The 21,644-nt window shown below is 45.0% G+C and overlaps 1 protein-coding gene across 2 annotated transcripts in view; it reads right to left on the bottom strand.

Annotated features, from left to right (window-relative positions):
* Positions 1 to 6,967, bottom strand: part of UBE2Q2 (ubiquitin conjugating enzyme E2 Q2) — a 45,718-nt gene extending 38,751 nt beyond the window's left edge. Inside the window, exon 1 of one of the 2 annotated variants that reach the window (XM_083871001.1) lies at positions 6,530 to 6,967. In XM_083871001.1, the coding sequence (XP_083727127.1) occupies positions 6,530 to 6,715 (186 nt within the window). In that variant the 5' untranslated portion in view covers positions 6,716 to 6,967. The remainder of the gene's footprint in view (positions 1 to 6,529) is intronic. The other variant, XM_083871002.1, reaches the window with a different exon arrangement.
* Between the last annotated feature and the right edge of the window lie 14,677 nt (positions 6,968 to 21,644).

Below are 21,644 nucleotides of genomic sequence, written 5' to 3'. Positions count from 1 at the left end.
TTCTATCTGTGCCCTTTCCCCTCTACAAGGCCAATCTTCCTCTTTTCCATCTTTTCCCTTTGCAAACTTGCTGTACTCCAGACACACCTGCAGGTAGAAGAATTTTTCATTCTCACCCATGGCTGAGAGAGGTCCTGCTGCTCTTTACACCTGAGAGCATTCCAGCCACCACTCACCAGGTTCCCAAGCTTTCCCCTCACAGTAGCATGTACACAGCTGCCCTGATGCTGCTTAGCCACAGGCCGTCAGATTAGAGCCATTTGGATGGAACTTTGTCCCCTACATGCAAAATTTCAGTACCATGGAGTTCAACCAGTGTTCACCACTAATAAGTTAAATACCACAACTCTTACCACAGTTATTTCCTACTTCAAAAATTCAAGGAAGCCTGTGGTATCTTGAACACCACTTCTCAGGAACGCTTTGACTTTTTTCTAATGCCACTATACAAGTTCTAACAGAGCTTATGTTCCTGTCTTCCTGAACACACACTGAAGAACCTACTGCAAGATATCCAAAAACATTGAATTCTTTCGCTCCAAGGGGGCAGAAGATTATGAAGTCTGAGAGAAAGAGAACAGAGTTCATATTAAGTCTTCAGAAATCATGTCTTAGCTGCACTACAGTACTTAGTACACCAAGATGTCTTGAAAGCAAGAGATAAAGAAAAAAATCCCCAACACATAAGGTCATTATTTTCATACCACGCTGAGAGATTACAGCTGGATACAAGACATACAGTAACTGATATGCTTGATTCCACCAGAGAGCAATTGAGAACTATTGTGATCATATTAGCTTCAAGAATTCCTGCATGCAGGCAGATTGAAGATCTAAATGCTAAATAGTGTCTTCTTACTACAGTCAGTCATTTGATTTTCCAGTTGTCTTCTAGGAGCTGGTGAAAGGTCATTTTTGCTTCTCCTACATAGCTTGTAGCTGAAGAGACACAGTAGAACACATACTAAATCATCAACTGTCATGTCTCTTGAGAACAGAATATTACCATTTAAAGGAAGAAAAAACCCCCTAATCCTCCAGCCAGGAATTCAGGCATTTACAATCTTTCAAAACTACATAAAGGCAAGCAACCTGACACTACTGAACAGCAGTTCACTCTGAGGCATAACTAAAATAGTAATCATTTCTGTTAACCAACCTCTACAAACATTTGTTCCCACCAAGAAACTTCACCACCTTTTTGTCTTTCCTAATAACACCATTTAGAGAAGTGTCTCCATCTCTGCATCTTGCAGTCTCCAGGAAAGAGTTAGATTTTTCAAGTAAACAAACTCCTCGTGGTTAAGTCTGGTCCAGCTGTCACTGTCACAAGGCAGGCAGTGGTGGAGGTCCAGGGGCCTGGTGCCACCCCAGGCCCCACACCCAGGAGAGGTCAGTCCCAAGTGCCACCCAGGGCTCTGCCAGAAGCTCTGTCAGCACTGCTGGATCCAGCAGCTCCCACTCAGTGAGTGCTGTGCCCCTGCTGAGACAGGACAGCTGTTTTTGCAGCTAAACCAGACTGGGAAATAGTCCAGATCAACAAGAACTCAGTAAGAACTTTTACATGCCAGCCAGGTCCTTAATGCAGCAAACTCAATTTCAGCCACCTCACAAGGCACATAGCCTCTGTTGGTCTACAAAAAAAAGCATTATTACAGAGTGCTTAGCACACGTTGTTCTTACTAAGAGCAATTTTCAATACATGTTGAGGATATCAACAAGGCACCAATACACAAAACCTCCTGAGCAGCTCACAGGAGGAAGGATGTTGACTAAAAAGAACACAGTTCTTTCTACAAAACTTCTTTAATTAACGAAGTGCACAGAGATCTCTTTCAAGGACCACAACAATCCCAGTTCTGAGGTTATTGTATTATCAACTCACATGAAATGTGAGCACAATTTACTGTACATTGAGACCTCAACATATGCCAGCATTTCTATTTGAAGACCACCACTGTGGCTTTCTAGGATATATTCGGAGCACTCCATATCTTGTAGGGAGGACAGAACCATATTTAAAGTCCTGAAGTACTGGTACCAGCCTTTCACACATCACACAACCAGACTGCGGTGTCAGAAAGGTCTTGCCTTCCAGACACGAAAGAGTCCTCCTACTCCTTTTTGTGATATTCTTTTTCCAATTAACAGTTTTGACATAAAAAGAGAAATTAAAACCCTCACTACTCTTTGAGCAATTTTTTTGTTAGCTTAATTTTGGTTTGCTAAATATAACAATACTAAACCTGGTCAACTTCTATCGCATGTTATGTTTGATAATAGTTGCATGAGTACCTTTTTTAAAATCATCAAGTATATCTAACCCTAGCTAAAAAGTACATAGTATCAAGATAAAGCTGTGTATACTTTTATACAGTCCTCCATATGCTATGAGGCAAAGGTCTCAACCGCACTACAGAATGTCTAATGATGTACAAAAAAAAAAAAAATCCGTGGCTGGAACTGAATGCCTCATTCATTATGTGGTTAGTTCTGTGTACAAATAAATAACCTTTTAAAAAGGTTACCAGCTGTCTAGGCATTAGCTAAGAGAGAGTTCAATATGAAAATCCTATGCCTTTGAAGAACCGTCCCAGGTTCCAATACACTCACTCTCTGTATATACCCAACTTGCCAAAAGCTTCACGGGTAATATCTTTTCACCCATTCCATGATTTTAACAGAAAATAAAGTCTTCTCCCATCAACTGCAGTTATCTGTAGGCAGCAACCTTTTCAAGTCTTTCATAGCAGCTCCTAACTCCAATTTAGCAGCAGGGTATTTTTCAGCAGAAGCAGAAGATGCTTTTTTCCAACAGAGAAGCAGGAGTTTACTGAGTCAGCCACATCACCTGAACTGAATTGCTAAAGTATGAAGGATATCACTACACATCACAGCCATGTATCTGTTTAGGGGAAACCTGCTCCCATTCGGAATTGGCACAAACCCCCATTCTACCTGCAAGGGTCACTTGAGGATACAGAATTTCAATAGGAATTTTGCATATGGGTGGAGATATGTTAATATCCAGTTTCTCTTTGAGGAGATATCAAAAATACAAAATGTTTTACAGCAATCCAAACTAGTCCTTTTCCTTGAAATAACAAGGAAAAGACTTCAGCATAGAATAATTCTAACACACCCTTTGCAATAACTATGGCCTAAGTCTGATATAAACACACTTCTCTAAGTAAGGCCATAGGCTTGATACTAATTTAAAACACATGAGGAACACGACAAAGTTTATTGAACTTGATCAACTGGAATAGTAGTGTTAACTAAAAAGAAAACCTGAGAAAAACAGAAATAAAACCCCAAATGGAGACACCACTGTTGGCATAACAAAATGGGAATGTGAGAAGGTACACAGCCTGAACAAGTTCAATAACTATCTAAGACAGTTCTCCAGAATAACCAATGTTTCAGACAGGGGTGACTCCACCCTGAAGTGCCTCTTTTAAATTAATCTGATTAACCATGTAAGCTCTAATACAGGTCACTACCAGAAATAGTGAAGGACAGACTTGGACAATACTTGGCTGCCCCACTATAAAGCTCAGAAGAGCTATCAAGTAAAATGTATCTCGCTTTAATTTCAAGCAGTGCTCAGTATCACAGGTACAATATCCCCAAGATGCCATAGCCAATACTGAACTTTGATAGTTCTACAAACTAGTACTGCAGAGACAATCAGCAAATAACCTCAGTGAGAAATGCCAGTGACAGACTTCTCAAACTGTGAATTTTAGTCTAGAAAATTTGTGGAGATCTACACAGTTCCTACGCATATATGCTCCCTCACCCCTCCAGAGGAATATTTCCTCTTCCCTCTAGGCTGGAGGGAAAAAAAGATTTGTTGGGAATATCAGAGCCAACTTAGTTACCAGATCTCTTTTTAGCCACAGAAAGCTTCCTTCCCTACCAGATATTTCTCCATCCCATAACCTCAGCCTCTCTATACACTGCTAGACAGCTGTCATTTAATGTAAAATATTGTATCCTTTTGCCGAGTAAAGGAAATACCCTGGCTGGATCAGTACAGTAGGGGTTAAACTGGCTAGAAGAAGCAAACAGCTAAAATTGCATAATTGCTCTGCAAATCCAGAATGCTAAGACAGTAGGTTCTGATGCAGAGTCTCCCCAGAAAACCATACTGACCAACAACTTTATATCCTTATCAGTGTTTGCATGCTACTATTGCTATTTGAAGTTCTACTTCCCCAGTACCTGGAGAGCCACTGAGGCACAGTAAACAAGACTTAGGCTCTTCTAGTTTACAGTATCCACAAAAAAACCCCAAAAATATCTGGAGACAATCAGGAGTTAGGTGTAAGAGACTCCATTCAGTGGGAAGAGGGAGAAAAAAAAATCACTTTTGTGACACTTAAGCATTCTAAGATGTGTGTCAAAGAACTAGGACAGAAGCCCAGAGATGAGCTTTCTCTTCCTGGCTCTATCATCTGCTGTCCATTTGTTTCAAGGGAGCCACCTCTGTATCTCAGGTTGCCCTATCCCATTTATTTTTAAGAGATGGAAAAAATTGCCACCTGCCTTGAAGAGCAAAAAATTAGTCAACACTGGAAAGCACCAAGCTGCTCACAGGCAACTGTAAGCAGAGCTTTCAAGAAACTCAGACACAGCCTTTCATCAAGTGAGAAGTCTCAGCTCTGAGGTTTCAAACATCACTTTTCCTGTTCTTTTTGCAAATTCATATGCCACAAGTCTAATGGCATATGAAAGAGCTCCTGACCTTTGGGGCAAGTGACTATAACAGCAGATTGCAGACACTGTTTCCTTTTAACACAAATATGACAACAGTGATCTTGCTTGCTCAGACACACCTCAACCAAAAGCCTACAGCTAACAGGGCAAATTTCTTTGCAATCAGAATTACTATAAAAAGTAGTTACAATGAAAGTAGTCTCAGAAGTAGATAAACACCATAGCACAAATCTTGGGCACAACTACTTCAGGTCTTACAGCTGCCGGCTTACCTATTAGCTGTGACTTGACAAAGAAGAAATAACCCATCAAATTCAACTAGCAACTAAGGGTGCACAATCATCAGACCTTTCATTTTATTGTTTAGAGCGAGACTTATGACATAGATCATATTGTGTAGAAACAAAAAGCCAAAATTGTCTGCAATTGAACATTCTCTACTGAATAAAAAAATATTTATAAGAAGTCACACAATCCATCATTTGATAGGTCATGTCTGGAAACAAGAACACCAACGTATCTTGTCTATTTACCATAAAACCCCACAATCTTATGAGTTACAAGTATCCAGTAAAACAAAGACTTGTCCCATGACCACAGAAGTGACTCCTCATAACAGTTAGCTGTGAAATCTGAATGATCCATTTAACAATTCATCTTTAATTTAATAAAACTACTTTAAGGCAAGAGAGAATCTGGTAATGATTATTATCAGACTTATCTGGTTTGCATACATGGATTTTCATCTTTCAATACTGAAATATTCACACTTATATGAATGCTTTAACTACCATGGTGTTTGAAACTTTCATACAAAGACCAAAAAAAGCAGTAAAATTTATCCTCTCTAAACACAAACGTGCTATTTTCACCTGAAGTTTTTCAATACATCACTGTTCAGTTGAATCTTGATAAGGCATTTAAATTCACTTTTAACTGCAACCGACTCAACAAAAATGAACCCCCAGCACTTTCCTGTAGATGAGTCACAGATGCCAATACATTCAGATCCCTCGGCAAGTTTAGGCCCTAAACTTCTAAAGAACCAGAGGACTGTTACCATGCCACACAACGTTTTATTCACTTCACTTCCGCTCATTTAAAAAATATTTAGCCAAACGAATTTAAGGGGAAAAAAAAACCACAGAAAGGAGAACCTTCTAAAGCCCTCGGCTGGAAGCAGACCCTCAGTTCGGACACGGCTGCTCGTAGCCCTAGACAAGTTTAAACGCACCGTTACGATAAAACGGCCCTTGGGCAGCCGAGCAGGGGCTCTGTGTTACCCCTCCACGACGCCGACACTGACAAGTTTCCCGTCGCTGCGGCCCTCCGGGAAGGCCGGGCCCGCCCCAGGCCGCGGCCGTGTGGCGCACTCGGTAAAGCGCCGGCCCGCCGCCCGCTCCGGGCTCCGCGCACAGCACCGCTCGCCGGGCCGGGGCCCCTCCTGCCCCCGCCACCGCCCCGGGGCTCTATGCCCGCTGCCCCGGGCCCGGCCACCCTTTGTTCCGGATCGCGGCTCCCGGCCCCGAAGCGGCGGCCCCCGGCCCGCGTCCTTCCCCTGTGCCCAGGTCCCCCGAAGGAGACCCCAGGAGGCACCCCGACCGCGCAGGATAGGCCGGGGCCGCCCGGCCCCCGTAACTTTTGTTACGGTGGCAGCGGGGAGGGCGCCCGGAGCCCCAGGGGAGCGCCCCTCCGCCCCCCCTCGTGCTGAGTCACCCCGGCGGGGCTGCGCCCCCTCCCCGCGCCCCGCGGACAATGGCGAGGGCGGGCCGTGCCCGGCCCTCCCCGCCCCGCGCGGCCCTCGCACCGTGATGTTGCAGTGGATGGTGAGCGGCGGCGGCGGCTGCGGGCTGGACCCCGGCGGCGGCGGCAGGAGCACAAACTGGCAGTGGAGCTCGTCCAGCTTCCAGGAGACGATGCGGAAGCGCTCGTGGTCCTTGTCGAAGATGGACTCGAGGAACTTCAGCTCGGCCTTGAGCCCTGACACCGACATCCTGGCCTCATCTCCGGGCCCGGGCCTGCGCTGCCGCCGCCTCCCTCCGACTCAGCCGGCCCGACCCTGGCCCCGGCCGCGCCTGCGGGGCGGAAGATGGCGGGGCCAGGGCAGCCCCAGCCGACAGGGCACGGTGGAGCTCTCTTTGTACCGGCCTCCTGCGCCCGCTCGCTCGCTTAAAAGGGCAACAGCGCAGTCTGCTCCCCTTCCCTTCCTCCCCGGCGGGCCGGGCCAGCCGCGCCAACCGCCCCGCCCTCGCCCTGCCCTCCTCCCGATAGCCCGGCCCCGCGCCTGGGACACGCGCACCGGGGCCGGCCCGCGCCCCGCTCCTCCCCCGGGGCTGCCGCCCGCCCCGCCGGGCACGGCCGGGCTGGCCCGCGGCACCTGCTGGCGCAGCCCGCCCGCCCCAGCCCCAACCGTGCCCGGCCACCGCCTCCTGCAGCCCGGCTCGCAGCTCTCCGGTCCCCGCTGCCGGACCGCAGAAACCGCTCACCCGTGCTGCTCCTCCTCGCCCACCGCTCGGCCCTGCGGAAGGGAACGCGGTGTCGGTTCCTCACCGCACTTCTGTTTTGCTGAGAAAAAAATGCAGCTTTGGGTTTGCACTTGTCATCTCAGACTCCTGTCAGTCCCTCGGTACTCCTCGGGGGTCAGTCGACTTAAGCCAGGAATTCCTGTCCTGACATTTCTGGTGGATCCATACACGTAAAATCTGGTGTAAGTCACTGGAGGCTGGAAATCAGCAACGCAGAGGCCGAGAAAAAAATATTACTACTCCATTTAAACTTCCCTGTAATTGTTTGTACAACAATTTTATCCCCAGAAAAAGCATCACGATGCATGAAAGCATCGGCAGTGAAGTAAACACTCACTACATTCAGAGATCAAAAGGTGCTGCTCCTTCTTGACAGTGGAAATACCATCTCTGCACCTTTATTTGTCCCTTCCCATCTTGGTTTTGTATATAGATAGTTGTCAGTTCTTTGGGAACATGGAGCAGCTCTCACGTGACATGAAGTTTATACAAGCAATGTTGTTGCACTGTGTTCTTCATGTTTCCCAACCAGCTATTAATTAATGCAGTACACACATAAACCTGGAACAGGGAATTGCTTTTATTTTTAATTGATATTTTACATAAATCTTTAATTCCAGACAAACTGGCAGCACTTCACAAACCACAAGCTGAATCTTGTCAAGTGGTGAGAACTCTAATCTTGATCCAGAAAACCAGTAACGCACATGCGCAACTCCAAGTCATACAGATTTGTGGGCTTGAAATTCCTATTGTTCCAGCAAAGAGAGCTGCAAAGAGCACGCTTCACTACAAAAGAACTCAGGAAGGATTGACACTGGTTAAATATTCTGAATGAAAGATACCTGGAAGTCTACAGGATTTTTGAGCTGTCATTTGGAAGACTTTGGTTATACAGTGTGTGCAACTCAGCTCTCCTAGACAGGCTGAACTATTGCTTAGACTGTACAGCCTGCAAAGTGAAGCCAGAGTGGATATAACTGTTGTGTGTCAATGCATCAACAGGCAGGGCAAAGAACTTGGAGAGATAAGAGATAATTTAAGTATAAGGGCAAACTAGCTATAAATAAGCAGCAGAAAGTGACTATACCTATTAGAAAGGGAGGACATGGAAGAACCTCCCTATGGGAACCCCAGAGACAAAGCCAAACAAAGCAGACTTTGTCAGGTGCTGCATGGTGTTGTGATAAATCTGGTGTAAAAATTCGTGGATAAAATAATAATCAAATTTATAATAAGAATGATGTTAATAAACTGTAAAGTCTAGTAGGTAGAAATCTGTATCCCCAGTCTCCGCGGCTCCAGTTGTGAAACAGGACAAGGACCATCAGACCAAAGAAAGATGCTAGCCAGCCCTGATAAGAATCGCATCCTTTCCAATGCAAGGAGAATTCCTTCTTGAATGGCAAAGCAGAATTCCCCAACGCCCTGGCACGATTTGCATACTGGAATCAACATAAGACTGGCTGGTACAATTGGCATAAGAAAAAGACCTTCCTGGAACGGATCAACGGGACTTGGCAAAGCCGGGAAGGCCATCGAGAAGAAATTTGGACTATTTGGCCCATCCTGGACACCTGTACTGCCTCAGGGCAGAAAAATCCTATAAAATGGTGGACTGAGAATCGTTCGGGGTGGATTTGGGCGACCTGTATCCTTGTGTGCAGACCCCTCATCCACCTGGCGCGGCGCTGCTAATATCCTATTTTGTGGTTTTCTCTTTTATTGGTGATTGATATCGTGTTATTAATAAATTGTTTCTTTGTTAATCCGACATTTCCCATTGCATTTATAACAGTGTGATGCATGAAACAGCAGAGGAATGAATTTGGTGACTCAGCCCAATTTCCCTCATACGAAAGGATTTTGGCCTGGAACGCCTCACTGCAGCAGTTAGGTGAGGAGGCTTAGCAAGTTCAAACAGCACCTCCTGTCATACCCTACCACAGCTGCCTCTGTCACTACTTCTGCTCTCCCTTCCTCCTTGTCTTCTCATCTACCTTCCCTCTCCTCTGCCTCTCCACTGACAGTGACGCTACACTTTTTTTGGCAGCTGCACAGCTGAGATGTGTGGATGTGCTGGCTGGGAGAACACCTCGCCTGCACTAGCTGGTGGAAAGCTTAGGAAGCTCTCTCAGGCACCCACTAATCCAAACACCACACCATCTGCTGAGCACCTGGCAGGCCAAACAAATTGTTTAGTTGGCTAAGTGTGTTCTGCAAACCTGCTCTAGCACTTTCCCCAGCTCCTTCAATCTGCCTTTTTGTTGCAGGCTTCAAGAAGTAACCTTCAGCTGCACAGTCACCACTCCTCTGAATTTTCCCGCCCTTCTCAGTATTTAGTAGGCATTGTGCAAGCTGTGAATTAGTTTCTATGATAAGACCTTGAGAACACATTGGATCTGTCTCCTTTTCTGGAATTCAAAGTATGCTTCAGAGATGTAAAGAGCTGTTCGACATGCTTGACTCATTCCTGTTTCTTTCTTCAGGACTTGCCATGGGACATTGACATGAATCTCATGTTGATCATAAGATGATTCAGGAAAGCCCAGAGTTTCCCAAAGACCAAAATTATTGTACACAGTGCAGGACCTGACATCTCTGGTTAATAAAGATAATGAATCTTGGTACAGACTCTCAGGAGCACTCTATCAGATTCCAGTAGTTACAGTTGCTCTTAAGTTCCTTGATCTATATTGCCTGTGAGAACCATTTTTTTCTAACTTGCATGCACATCTTCAACATCATGATTACTTCTCTCTGTCATACAGCTAGGTGACCTCTCCTAGGGGCTGAACTTTGGCCAAATCCCTGTTTTGAAGATAACATACCTTCATAACCTTCTTTGTTTTTTCTCCTTTTTATTTAAATATAGGAAATTTTGTAAGAGTCTTCAACTGAAACTCTCAGAAAAAACCCAGCAGATTCATCATTGCATTCTTGGCTAGAACAAGGAGACAAACAGTTTAGACCAAAGTTATCTTTCCCCTTAGCATTTACTGCCAGCCCTGTTTCCAACAGATCAGATAAGGCATGTCCCTGGCAAGACAGAAGGCCAGCAGCAAGGGACAAAGGGAACGGAAGGAAAGATGAGTTCAGGATGAGCCATTAAGAAGGAAATGAAGTAAAATATGGGATGAATAGGCTTTGATGAAAGCAATAGTTGTCTGGCGCTTAAAGAAAGGATATTCCAGAGCACACATGAATTTCAGTTTGTATTAGTCCTTTTCTTTCTGTGAATGCGTTTTTCAGGTCTGCTGTATTTCCAACTTTACCTCTGAATGAAGCTCCTGTACATTCAGTTGAGTGTGCCTAGCAGAGGATTGATTTGTTTCTGTGAGTGTAGTTTATAGTTTTGTTTTTTGACCTCACTTCTCCCATTTACAGCCTGGCACTTAGAAAGGGTCTTTTTGTTTAATTCTGATGTCACTTTCCCAAAAGAAAATCAGACACCAAAAAGGAACTGCCATTTCAGAAATAGGGAAGGCCCAGATCTTTTGTAACCCTGAAGTTCAGCAGACAAAGAAAGTAAAGGATAAAGTTACTGAGATGGGAGGAAGTGTAAATTGATTTTACTGGTGGATGATGCCGTTTGATAATAGCTGATCCCCAGGTAGACTCTTTAACTTTTTCACAGATAGCAGCACAACCTGAGGCTAGAAAAGACAGATAATACCTGACACCCATAAAGAAAAGGACAAGAGAGGGACCCTACCTGAAACTGTGGACAAACACAGAAAGAGTCAAGAGGATCTGCTTTGCCAAGATACAAGTCAAGCTGTCCTGCTTGCCAAAACCAGGCTTTCACATAATTCTGAGCTCACAGCAGCAGTGTCATTGCTTCAATAATGAAGTCACCTTCAATGCATTAAGAAAAAAAAAAAAGAGTGCATGAAAGGTGATGAAATGGCTGGTTTCAAGAAGCATCATGTGCAGTGGGTGAGAGATTGATTAGTCCCTCAGACAGCAATTTCACTTCTAAAGGCTTTAACAGTTAAGGAATAGCATTACAAAACCAATCTATCCTAGAGCAGCTTAGGACAGAGAGGGATACTGTTGCCCAGATGTTCAGTAGTAGGTGTCAAGGAGATGTCTGCAGGCACTCATGTACCATGGCCATGAATTTAACATCAAAAAAATCCAAGTTGCATGATTTTACCCATGATGGTCAGAGTAGTTTTCAACTCCGGTTCTTCTGAGTCCATCCCTGTGGCTGTCAGCAATTAAGTTAATAAGGTCCCTTCTTTGGAGTGCTTTGGCTCATCCACTGAGGAGTGTTTGTGATCCTGTAGAGGAAATCTGTTGGCGGAGATCATATAACTGTTTGTGGATTTGTAGTTCTGGCTGTACTTATATCTATGGCTGAGCAGTAAATATTTCTGAACTGTCAAAAGCTGGATGGTGTCTGCTGCAAAGCAAGGTCAGTATGTTTTTGTTCTATATGAGTTGTAGGAGTTAATTTATTAGAAGAAAGGTGCCCCAAGAAAACCAAGCCATGCTAAACATGCTAGTCTTGCAATGCTGCAGATGGGGATTAAAATCCAATATACAAACACATCAGAAACCAAACTCCTTGTGCATACAGTGAGGGAACACATCTAGTTCTCTCCTTAATGGCTTACACAGCTTCCTGAAAACAGATGAAAAACACATCTCTGCAAGCAATGAGGAGCCATGCAGCCATATTTGAGGCATTCAATTTGATAAAATAAATGAATAAGCTAGAGAAAAAAGGAAAATATCATGATATCATTTTTCCAAACCCAGCTGGGTGAGGGAAGAGGTAGTTGCATGAAACTGTTCAGAGTAGAGCAACACACTTTCCCTGCACTCCCTAGGACTTGCACCCTTTCCTTGGGATCCACAAACTCATAAGCCTTACAGGGCTGAGCAAGCTTATCTTCCCTTGCCATCACAGATGCTCAAAAGGGATGCTCAGGAGCAGAGGTCGGATGCCAGGCTCAGTCCTGCTAAATGCATTTCTGCCTGGAGTGGGAGGCAGGGGAATGGGCAGACCCCCAGCTCAAGTGCTCCCAGGGCTGAAATGCAATTAGCCACAGCTGAGTACTCAGGCCCTCCATCCCCCTTTTGATTTCCTATTTTGATAGGCAGTGCAATTGTTAACTTTGTCTATATTTAAAATATCAGCACAGGGCATCTGAGTTGGCAGACACTGAGGTGAACTGGGCAGGCCAGTGTTATTGCTTCAGATTCTGCAACCACATCACTTAGCATGGAAAAGACAGATCAAATGCATCTCAGCAACCTCCTATCCATCACTTCTCATTTACTTTTATCTCTTTTTGTAGATAAGTTTAGATTTTGGAGAACAGAGGGGTGCCTGCGACAGTACTGACTCTGTTCAAACCCTCCACAGATTCAAGTGCTGCACAATCACTGACCTTACCAGTGTCACCAAACCAGGCCCAGGATGCAGCTTCATTTGATATGTGGGGAAGGTCAGACTGGGGAGCTAAACAGGTGGTTTTCAATCATTTGCTGACTTGGAAATCACAAGTGTCCTCAGGCCACAAATCAAGATTGACCAAACCCCAGTATGAGATTTTTTTTATTTATTTTTTTAACATGAATGGCATCTCCTAAATATCAAATGAGCAAAATTGAGTTTGGTAGATACAGTACTGTAAAAAAACCAAACCAAACCAAACAACCCCAAAACCTCCCCCCCAAAAAAATACCCAACAAAACCAAAAGCAAAACCAAGGTACATCTGGAAAACAAACCCACATACCTTTATTGGTGAAAAAAGGACAGAAAATATAAGTTGGTTTTTTGGGGGGTTTTTTGGTTCTTTTTCCCCATTGTAAAGCTGACTTGAAGTCATCTTTCCTCAGAATGACTGAGAAAAAGTCACAGAAAGCAGCAGCCTCAGAATCAAATGCAGGACCAAACCTCAGAAAAAGAATGATCATAGCAATTTCTGTAAATCTGACTCTTTTCCTGCTAGAAGCAAATTCTAAGCACAAAAAGCTGCTGAAATAGATGAAAGATAACAGACTCAAGCAGTTATGTGTGCCCTGGAGTTTATAAGGAAGAGAACTTTCATATAGACTTACAACATCAGTGAGTAAAAGGAAAATAACAGAACATACATACTTGGCTTTAAACAAACATTTGGAAGACTGAGTCACAGAATTCTGAATATAACTAAGTCACATCTCTTTTGACATAATAGCACCCACATAATTTGAGAATTGGCTTAAGAATTGTGAATAAGGAATAAAAATAGCAAATTACTAAGCAGGAAAAGGTACTTAATGTGTTTAAAATGGATCATGGTAGTGCTGTGTTAGAGTTCAGATTAAGACTTTCACTGTGATTTAGAAGAGACTGTAATTGATGAAATTATCAGGAGACATAGGGAAACATTTTGAATAGCAATGAGGACAAGGAAATAATTCCAAGAGGTGTTGAAAAACAATTTAAAAAATCAAGTCCTTGATCTATAAAGCTACAAACCTAGTGATTCCCGCTCTCCTATATATTGTGTTTTTATATCACCATCACACTGGATCTCACTTGGGCTCATTCTATAACCCCCTCCACCCCCTTCCCAGTTTCTTCCCATGCCTCCACACTTTTTACTTTCCATAGGATTCTCCATATTTCCACCCACAGTCACCACCTGTTTTGCCTAGGGGAGGCAGAGCAGATGCTGTCGCTGGTTTCAGATTCTACCCTGCTTGGTACATTCTATTGTGTTCTTCACTGAAAGCACTGCAACTGTGATCTTGGCATAAAATTATCAAAAATCACGGCAGAGTGTGGGACTTGGAGAACAGATTTGTGATGTGAGACTTAATAGCCTTAAACACCAGAACTAGATTCTCTGATGCAGCCAATGTCCATTAGGATACTCCTTTACACACCCCAATCCTAGCCTCAGCTTGCACTCACTTTAGCTCCAGGCACAACTGAGCAACCTCAGAACAACACCTGTGTGACACCTGCAAGAATGTAGTATGGCAATGTACTCACCAAGGTGATTTTTTTTTTCTAGACAAGAGTCTTAACTTGTCCCCTATCTGGCTGAGATAAATCTGGAACATTTATCTGTCTTGAAGAACCAGTCTCATGTAAACAGTTTTAACTAGGGAATAGTCAAATAGGGATACACTGTCTTCCCACAGGAATGGGGGGAGAGGAACAGGGTTGGAGGGCAGGAGCTAAAGGACCTTTATCATCCCTATCATCCCCTCCCTTCATTAGTACATGGTTGTATCGTGTAACCAATAGTACAGCAAGTTCTAGCACAGGCCTCCATTTATGTTCTGCTCCCCAAATCTGCAGGCTGAGAGCACTACGTGAGGGATTATTTAGTACTGATGCAGCAAAGGAGAAAGAAAAGTTAAATTAAGCCAGGGAGAGTATAACATAACCTGAGCGTTGGCCGAAAGCTTCCAAAAGTAGCCACCAAACCGGGCCAAGGGTGGCCTAAGGTGAGCACGGTGGGGAAGGCCATGGGAAAAGGCTGCGGTTTCACAGTGGTGAGACGGGCTGGAGAAGGCAGCGCTGGGGATTCGGGACTGCCCCGCGGGCTGCCCCTGTCGCGTGTCCCGGTGTCCCGGGTGTGCCCGCAGAGCTGCCCGGTCCCGGTGTCCCGGGTGTGTCCCGGGCGTGCCCAGGGAGCTGCCGTGTCCCTCTGTCCCGATGTCTCGGGTGTGTCCCGGGTGTGCCCGGGAGCTGCCCCGTGTCCTGGTGCTCCCACGTCCCAGTATCCCTCTGTCCTGATGTCCCTGTGTCCCCATGTCCCCATATCCCCATGTCCCTCTGTCCCGGTGTCCCGCTGTCTCCATGTCCCCATGTCCCTCTATTTGGCTGTCCCGGTGTCCCCATGTCCCTCTGTCCCGCTGTCCCCATGTCCTCATGCCCCTCTGTCCCAGTGTCCCGGTTTCCCGGTGTCCCGCTACCCCGCTACCCCCATGTCCCTCTGTCCCTCTGTCCCCATGTGCCTCTGTCCCGCTGTCCCCCTGTCCCGGTGTCCCTCTGTCCCGCTGTCCCGCTGTCCCGGTGTCCCTCTGTCCCTCTGTCCCGCTGTCCCGGTGTCCCTCTGTCCCGCTGTCCCCATGTCCCTCTGTCCCCCTCGTCCCTCTGTCCCCCTGTCCCTCTGTCCCCCTCGTCCCTCTGTCCCCCTGTCCCTCTGTCCCCCTGTCCCGCTCTCCCCCTATCCCTCTGTCCCCCTGTCCCGCTGTCCCCCTGTCCCTCTGTCCCCATGTCCCTCTGTCCCGCTGTCCCCCTGTCCCGGTGTCCCTCTATCCCGCTGTCCCGCTGTCCCCCTGTCCCGCTCTCCCCCTATCCCTCTGTCCCCCTGTCCCCCTGTCCCCCTGTCCCGCTGTCCCCCTGTCCCCCTGTCCCCCTGTCCCGCTGTCCCCCTGTCCCCCTGTCCCTCTGTCCCCTCAGCAGCCCCGCTGCGCTCGCACGGCGCCCCCTGGCGGGCCCGTTGCCGGCCGTGGTCCCGCCGGGCCCCGCGGGGCAGTCCCGGACACGGGCCGGGATTCCCGGGCTCGGGAGGAGGAAAAGCCCCTGCAACGCCTACAGCCATGAAGATAAAAGAAAGAGAGACCGATAAAAGAGGGCGTTGGAGCTCTTCTGTGCTCTGAAATTGATTTCAAGCATTCAGGACGGTCCAACATTTTGTCCATCACCTTTGATGGACTTCGGGGCACACTTGGGAGCACTACGAATTCTTAGACACAGAAGAGCTGTGTAAAAACCGTAAAAGCCCTATAAGTATAAGTATAAGTATAAAAGAGAAAAGTAGCTTACTGTCCCCTTTCCGTAGCTTGTTCTTAGCTTAAATTAATTACATTTATACAGTATTATTAAAAACTAATCTGGGGAACTATCCCTCTGTGTGTCTGGTGGTCAATATGGCTGAGCATAAATTCTTACTAATTTTTTGTGTGAATCATGCTATTTCATAAAATGTTTTTGTGGATGAGATTCTTTATGTTCAGGTACTCTGAAATCAGCAAAATCAACAACACACTCATCAATTTATCTTTGCAGCCATACAAATGCTGATACCTTCTTCTCCAGGCAAGGAGATAAGTCAGGGGCATTTTAAAGCTCCTTTTCCATTCACAAAATTTAAACTTTTTACAAAAAGGGCTTTTAGAAACATGCAGTCATTTACCAGCTGGTGGAGCTCAGTAAATAGCAGGGAGCTTTGTCCACAAACATTCCCTGAATTGGAAGAGAGTTGTGACTCAGCCACCTTTATTAACTTTCTGCTTTAATTTCCACAAAAGGTGATGCCTTTGGGATAGGGCTGCTTTTTTTTTTTTTTTTTTTTGCTGACAGAAAGCATTACAAATGCACTGAATTTACTGTTGAGCTGCTACCACCTTGACCTACTGAAGATCTACAGAACAGGTTTCCTTGGAACAAATGCAAATGGAGAACTTTATATAGAACAGCTGTAACAGATGTGGGCAGCCCCAGTTATCAACTGCTGAAATTGGTCAAAGCATTACCCCATGTCTATCATGAGACCAAATATGAATTATAAACCAGGCATATATAGGCTAAACCACCTAATTCTGATAAAGAACCCGCTGAGCTCCAGTGGAAACCTGCCCATTAAGTCCAGCAAGTCTGGAATGAGGCCCTGTCTGCAGGGGAATATTCAGTCACTGAAAAGATACCTTGAGCATTTCATTTGCAGTATGATCTAGGGGGAAATACGGTAGTTAATGTAAATGAGTGAAATATCATGTGTCATCTTTCAAATGCATTTGCAACAGAATTGAATATTCAACATGGACACCTGCTCAAAGACCCAGCTAAAAGATGTTTTAAACCCCTCAGAACTTCAAACTTTTCTTGTTTTCTTGGAGACATGAGGGATACTTTCATACTTTCCTCAGCATTTTGAATGCTAAAACATACCTTTAAAATAGAAAGTGTTAAATGTTTAAATCAGAAAATGAGTTTTCAAAAAAAAAAAAAAAAAACAACAACAAAAAAAAAAAACCACAAAATGCCTCATAAGCAGCTACAATAAATAGGTTATTTAATTTGGGAACAGGAATGTTTCTGTTAGAAATTATGATTGAACTTCTATATGTTCTAGACTAATTGAAAAAAAAAAAATCTCCTTGTACAATCAATAGAATTAAGAGTTGTCCAGTGTCCTAAGTACTGGAAGAAATTGTGAAAAGCATTATTCTAATGCTTCTTCAGGCTGTAGAAGCAGAGACAGTGATGTGATCTAATCAAGCATTCAATTGCCAACACATCTTCTTAAAAAGTTCTGTTCGGACTCTCTTTAGATCATTCCTGTGCTAGTAATTTTTCAGATTGTGAAACATGCATACTGTTTGGGCTTAATAAAAGAAACTGGGTTTTACTGGGCTACATCACTCTCAAACAAGGAAAAAATAGTGTAGGCTTTGTTCTAGGCATACAAGCAGTGCCACAGAAATAGTTGGAATTTAAGCAAATATTCTATATTAAAGCAAATGCTTAAAAAAATTGTTTTGCAGGATCAAGAGCTACAAGTTGTAGTGATGCCATGGTTTCTATGACAACTGTGATATTACATGAAGGATTATGATTTTAAGGAACACACATCTGGCCTTTTCCACTGACGTGGTCCTAGTTTATCCTGTATGCACCCTGTGTACAAATCTGTTCATCTTTGTGGAATCACTAAGCCCTCAACCAGGAAGGGCAGGCCTCAGCAGATCAGGCAAAAAGGAGTGAAGTGCATTCTATTTCCGCAGATTTCAAGGAGAAAAATAAATTCAGACTTGGGACTGCACTATCCTTTCAGGCACAGCTGCAGCCCAGGAGTTTGCTGATAGCTGAGGGATACTGAGCAGCAACACAAGAAATGACGTGGCTGGTAGAAAGCAGTAGGTACTGTGCACCCACACTGCCTCTCTTCAGAGCCCTCACAGCCCTGACATGATTTCCTGCACCCCAGCATGTCCTGGGCTTGGTTCCACATCCTGTTGAAGGCTTGAGCTGTGGAATTGTTAGCCAAACCCTGGCCTGAGCAGGTCACAGATCCACAGCTTCCTTCCTCCACCCCAGCAGTGCTCTCTGCTGGCTCCCTGCTCCTTGCAGCCCTGAACTGTGCAGAAACTCCACTTCCCCTCTGCTTTCTGATTAATTTATTCTCCATTTGGCTCAGTAGGGAACATGTCTGATCTCTTGGAGATATACTCCAGCTATCGCCATGGTCCTCAGTGATCTCTGCAACATAACCAGAAAGGTATTTTCATCCCTTGGGAGCAGGTGCCAAAAGTAATTCCATATGACAAAAGCTAGCCCAGACTAGTTTGGAACGGGTAGGAAATACCTGAGAAAAATACCTTGTCCTTGGTGTAAGAACAGCAGCCTGCTCTTTAACTGTGAGTGCCTAAATGCAGCCTTGCAAACCCCCAGCAGCCAGAAGGCTGCAGCACGTTCTCAGCTGCTCATGTTGCCCAATTCATCTCGGCAGTTCAGCCATTTTGAGTAGGAACATCTTCTCCTCTCACTGTCTCATTTTCAGAGAGCAGCCTGGCTCTGGGCTGCTGTGCATTCAGGACACACTGATTCACCTGCTGCTTTTACAGGCAAATGACTGCCAGTGTTGCAAATTTGTTCAATGGCCCTTTTAAGTACATGGCTGGCTTGGTAGCAAACAGCTCCCTTTAGATTAGGATAAATGCTTTACCAGGAGATTAGTGCCACTGCACTTGTGAAGTCATGATATTCCCTACAAATAAGATCAGTGACTATAAATAGCCAGAATATCTTCCATCCTGTGAGATTATGAGCTTCTTCCTTGCAAAACAGATGAGCTCATTGACAGATAATTTTGTGATAGCCAGATAGCTTCAACATGAGATTGAGCCCATCATTAGTTCAATTAAAGCTCCTTTTTATACCAGTAAAATAATTGACGTGCTGATAAACTGCTTCAGTTCATTGTTACTGCACTATCCACAGCTGCTCTGAACACATCCATGTAATCAATATGGCCCACTAAAAGGTTTCTAAACGAGTTAACTCTTCCAAGAACCAGCTGGATTTCTGAGAGACTAACATGCTTTTTGTTCTGTGTTTCTTTTATTTACAGAGGCATTAAGTCCAATCACAAGCTGATCACACACAGTCGAGCAGAGAATAATACAAATGTCGCATGCTATTATTGTAATAGAAGTTGAGCAAGAAAACCTGGCTTGAGGCTACTTTTCCCATATTAAAAAAATACCTAACCTAACCTGCATCATTCTGACAGAACTAGGTTAGGGAGTGACTGTGTGTGCATTTACATTGGCAGAGCAGGATGTACAGAGAGCTCTAACTCCAATTCAGCAGCAGCCAGGACAGCATCTCTCAGAACAGCCGTGACCAAAAGGGCCCATTTCACCACCATGCCAAGCTGCAGGCAGCACTGAAGACAAACTGGGGCCCCAGTCTTCCTGTTCTCGTCAGTGCCATTGCCCCCAGTCCCTGTGCAAACTGTTGTGCAGCTCCCATGGCAGAAGCTCAGGGCAGCTGAGAACGGAATTCTTGTGTAAAGGTGTGTACAGCCATCAGGTTCCTGCCCTGCTCTCTGGGATAGATTAGAAGCGTTCTCAGGAGCCACAGAAAATCTCTCTAAATGCCTAACTTTACTGCAGGCCCAGAAGAAACAAATCTCTCAGGTCAGCCTCTCCCTGCCCTGTTTCAGGGGAGGGGCTGTGGGGAAGACAAGCCTGCGCACATTTATTAGGGGGTTAGGAGCGTTTGTTGTTGGCTGCAATTAAAATCCCCAACTAAAACTGCCAAAGCCTTTTAGGAGTTTTGTTAACCTACGAGGCAAATGCTTGAACTTCAGACTTACTTATCCACAAATCTCTTTTTTGAATCACATACTTCTACTTCAAGCACTTGCCACATTCGGGAGATAAAGGGTTTTAAGCAGCTGCAGATATCCATGCAGAAGCAATTACTTCTTCCTGATGCCTGCAACATTCCATGAGAACTTCCCGTTGTGAAATGCAACTGCACAGTCTCCTCTCAAGGTTCGCTGCAGGCAGCCTCACACCAAGCACTAATGCTGCACATGCACTAGAGGAGCTGCAAAGAGCTGTATTTTCACACTTAGAAGTAGTCATTACATGCATACAGCCCATTATGGGGGCTAGGCAGTGACATAAGCAGAGCTTTTCAGCTTTTTGTTGCTATCTGCTGCTAATGTTGCCACTAGAAATGAAAAAAGTCAGCTCTGCATTTTCCCTGCTGAAACACCAACCTTTAATGAATTTATTTTGAATTTTGTCTCAAAGACCAGGCAGAGATAGGTCGTAGGCTGCACAGCTTTGAACAGTTTGTCAAAATCCTTTTAGGAAACAAAATAGCATACATTTTTTGAGGGGTTCCCTTCTGTCTTTAATTTCTAAATTAATTTTTGCAGCTCACACAGCTCAGATGGGATTTAGCTGAGAGTACATAACCTGAAGCTGGGTTCCTGAAGTTCTCTTCATACCAGGATGGCACCTGCATTAGAAACTTCTTAAGCTGCTGAGCTGCAGCTCAGGCCCTAGGTCTCTTCTCTGCCTTCTTCAGATAAGGAGGGTCACCCAGCCCCAGGTCCCAGTGCCCCCAGCCAGGGTGCTCCTGAATGTGTCAGGTACAGCTGCAGGGAAGCAGCTGTGTCAGGGGTGTAGCACTGAGCTCTCCAGACTGGCTCTGTCTTTGGCCACCTTAGCTCACCATTCCTGCTGGTCCTGATACCAAGTTTTGTTAGTTGGTTTGGTTTAAAATCCCTTTGGAGGTTGTTTACAAAGGCTTTGGCTCATGAGAAGCATGAGGCCCACTTAGAAAGGGTGGTGGTGCCCAGAGGCAGTGAATTCTACCTTGCTTCAGTTGTAAAACTCCACCTTAGAGTTCCCATCCAGGGAAGGGAGCCAAAGACAGCTGCCTCTTCCAAAGAAAGATCTTCTGGAGTCTGTATCACCCCCGATGTTTTGAAATTTCCAGTGGACCACATCAGTCATGGTGAAGTGAGAAGCAGCATTTGCACTCAACCTTTCATTAAGAAGTACAGCATCATCTGTGTTGAGGATACCATCTTGTTTTGAAAATCCTACATCTGTTAGAATCCTTTAGGCTCCTATTATAACATACAGTGACTAAAAATAATTGCTTGTTTCCTGGTATTTCATTTAGCTTGCTTTGTGTGCCTGGTAGCATTTTGCAGTTTCACTGTTTCCCCAAGGCTGTCAGGCAGTTTTCTCTATTGTTTGCGTGGGCTTTTCACGCAACACAGAAGAGGAAAAAAACACTAAAAAACCGGGAAAAATGTGATTATAATCCACTAAAACAGCCAACAGAGGGATGTGCAGGACAAAGAATTCCTCTGACTTTTAGAAAAAAGTGAATGCATTTCAAATT

This window comes from Zosterops lateralis, assembly GCF_965231275.1.
Source record: "Zosterops lateralis genome assembly, chromosome: 13".
Taxonomy (NCBI): domain Eukaryota; kingdom Metazoa; phylum Chordata; class Aves; order Passeriformes; family Zosteropidae; genus Zosterops; species Zosterops lateralis.
The sequence above is the reverse complement of the archived record's forward strand: the minus strand, read 5'-3'. Positions and strand labels throughout refer to the sequence as shown.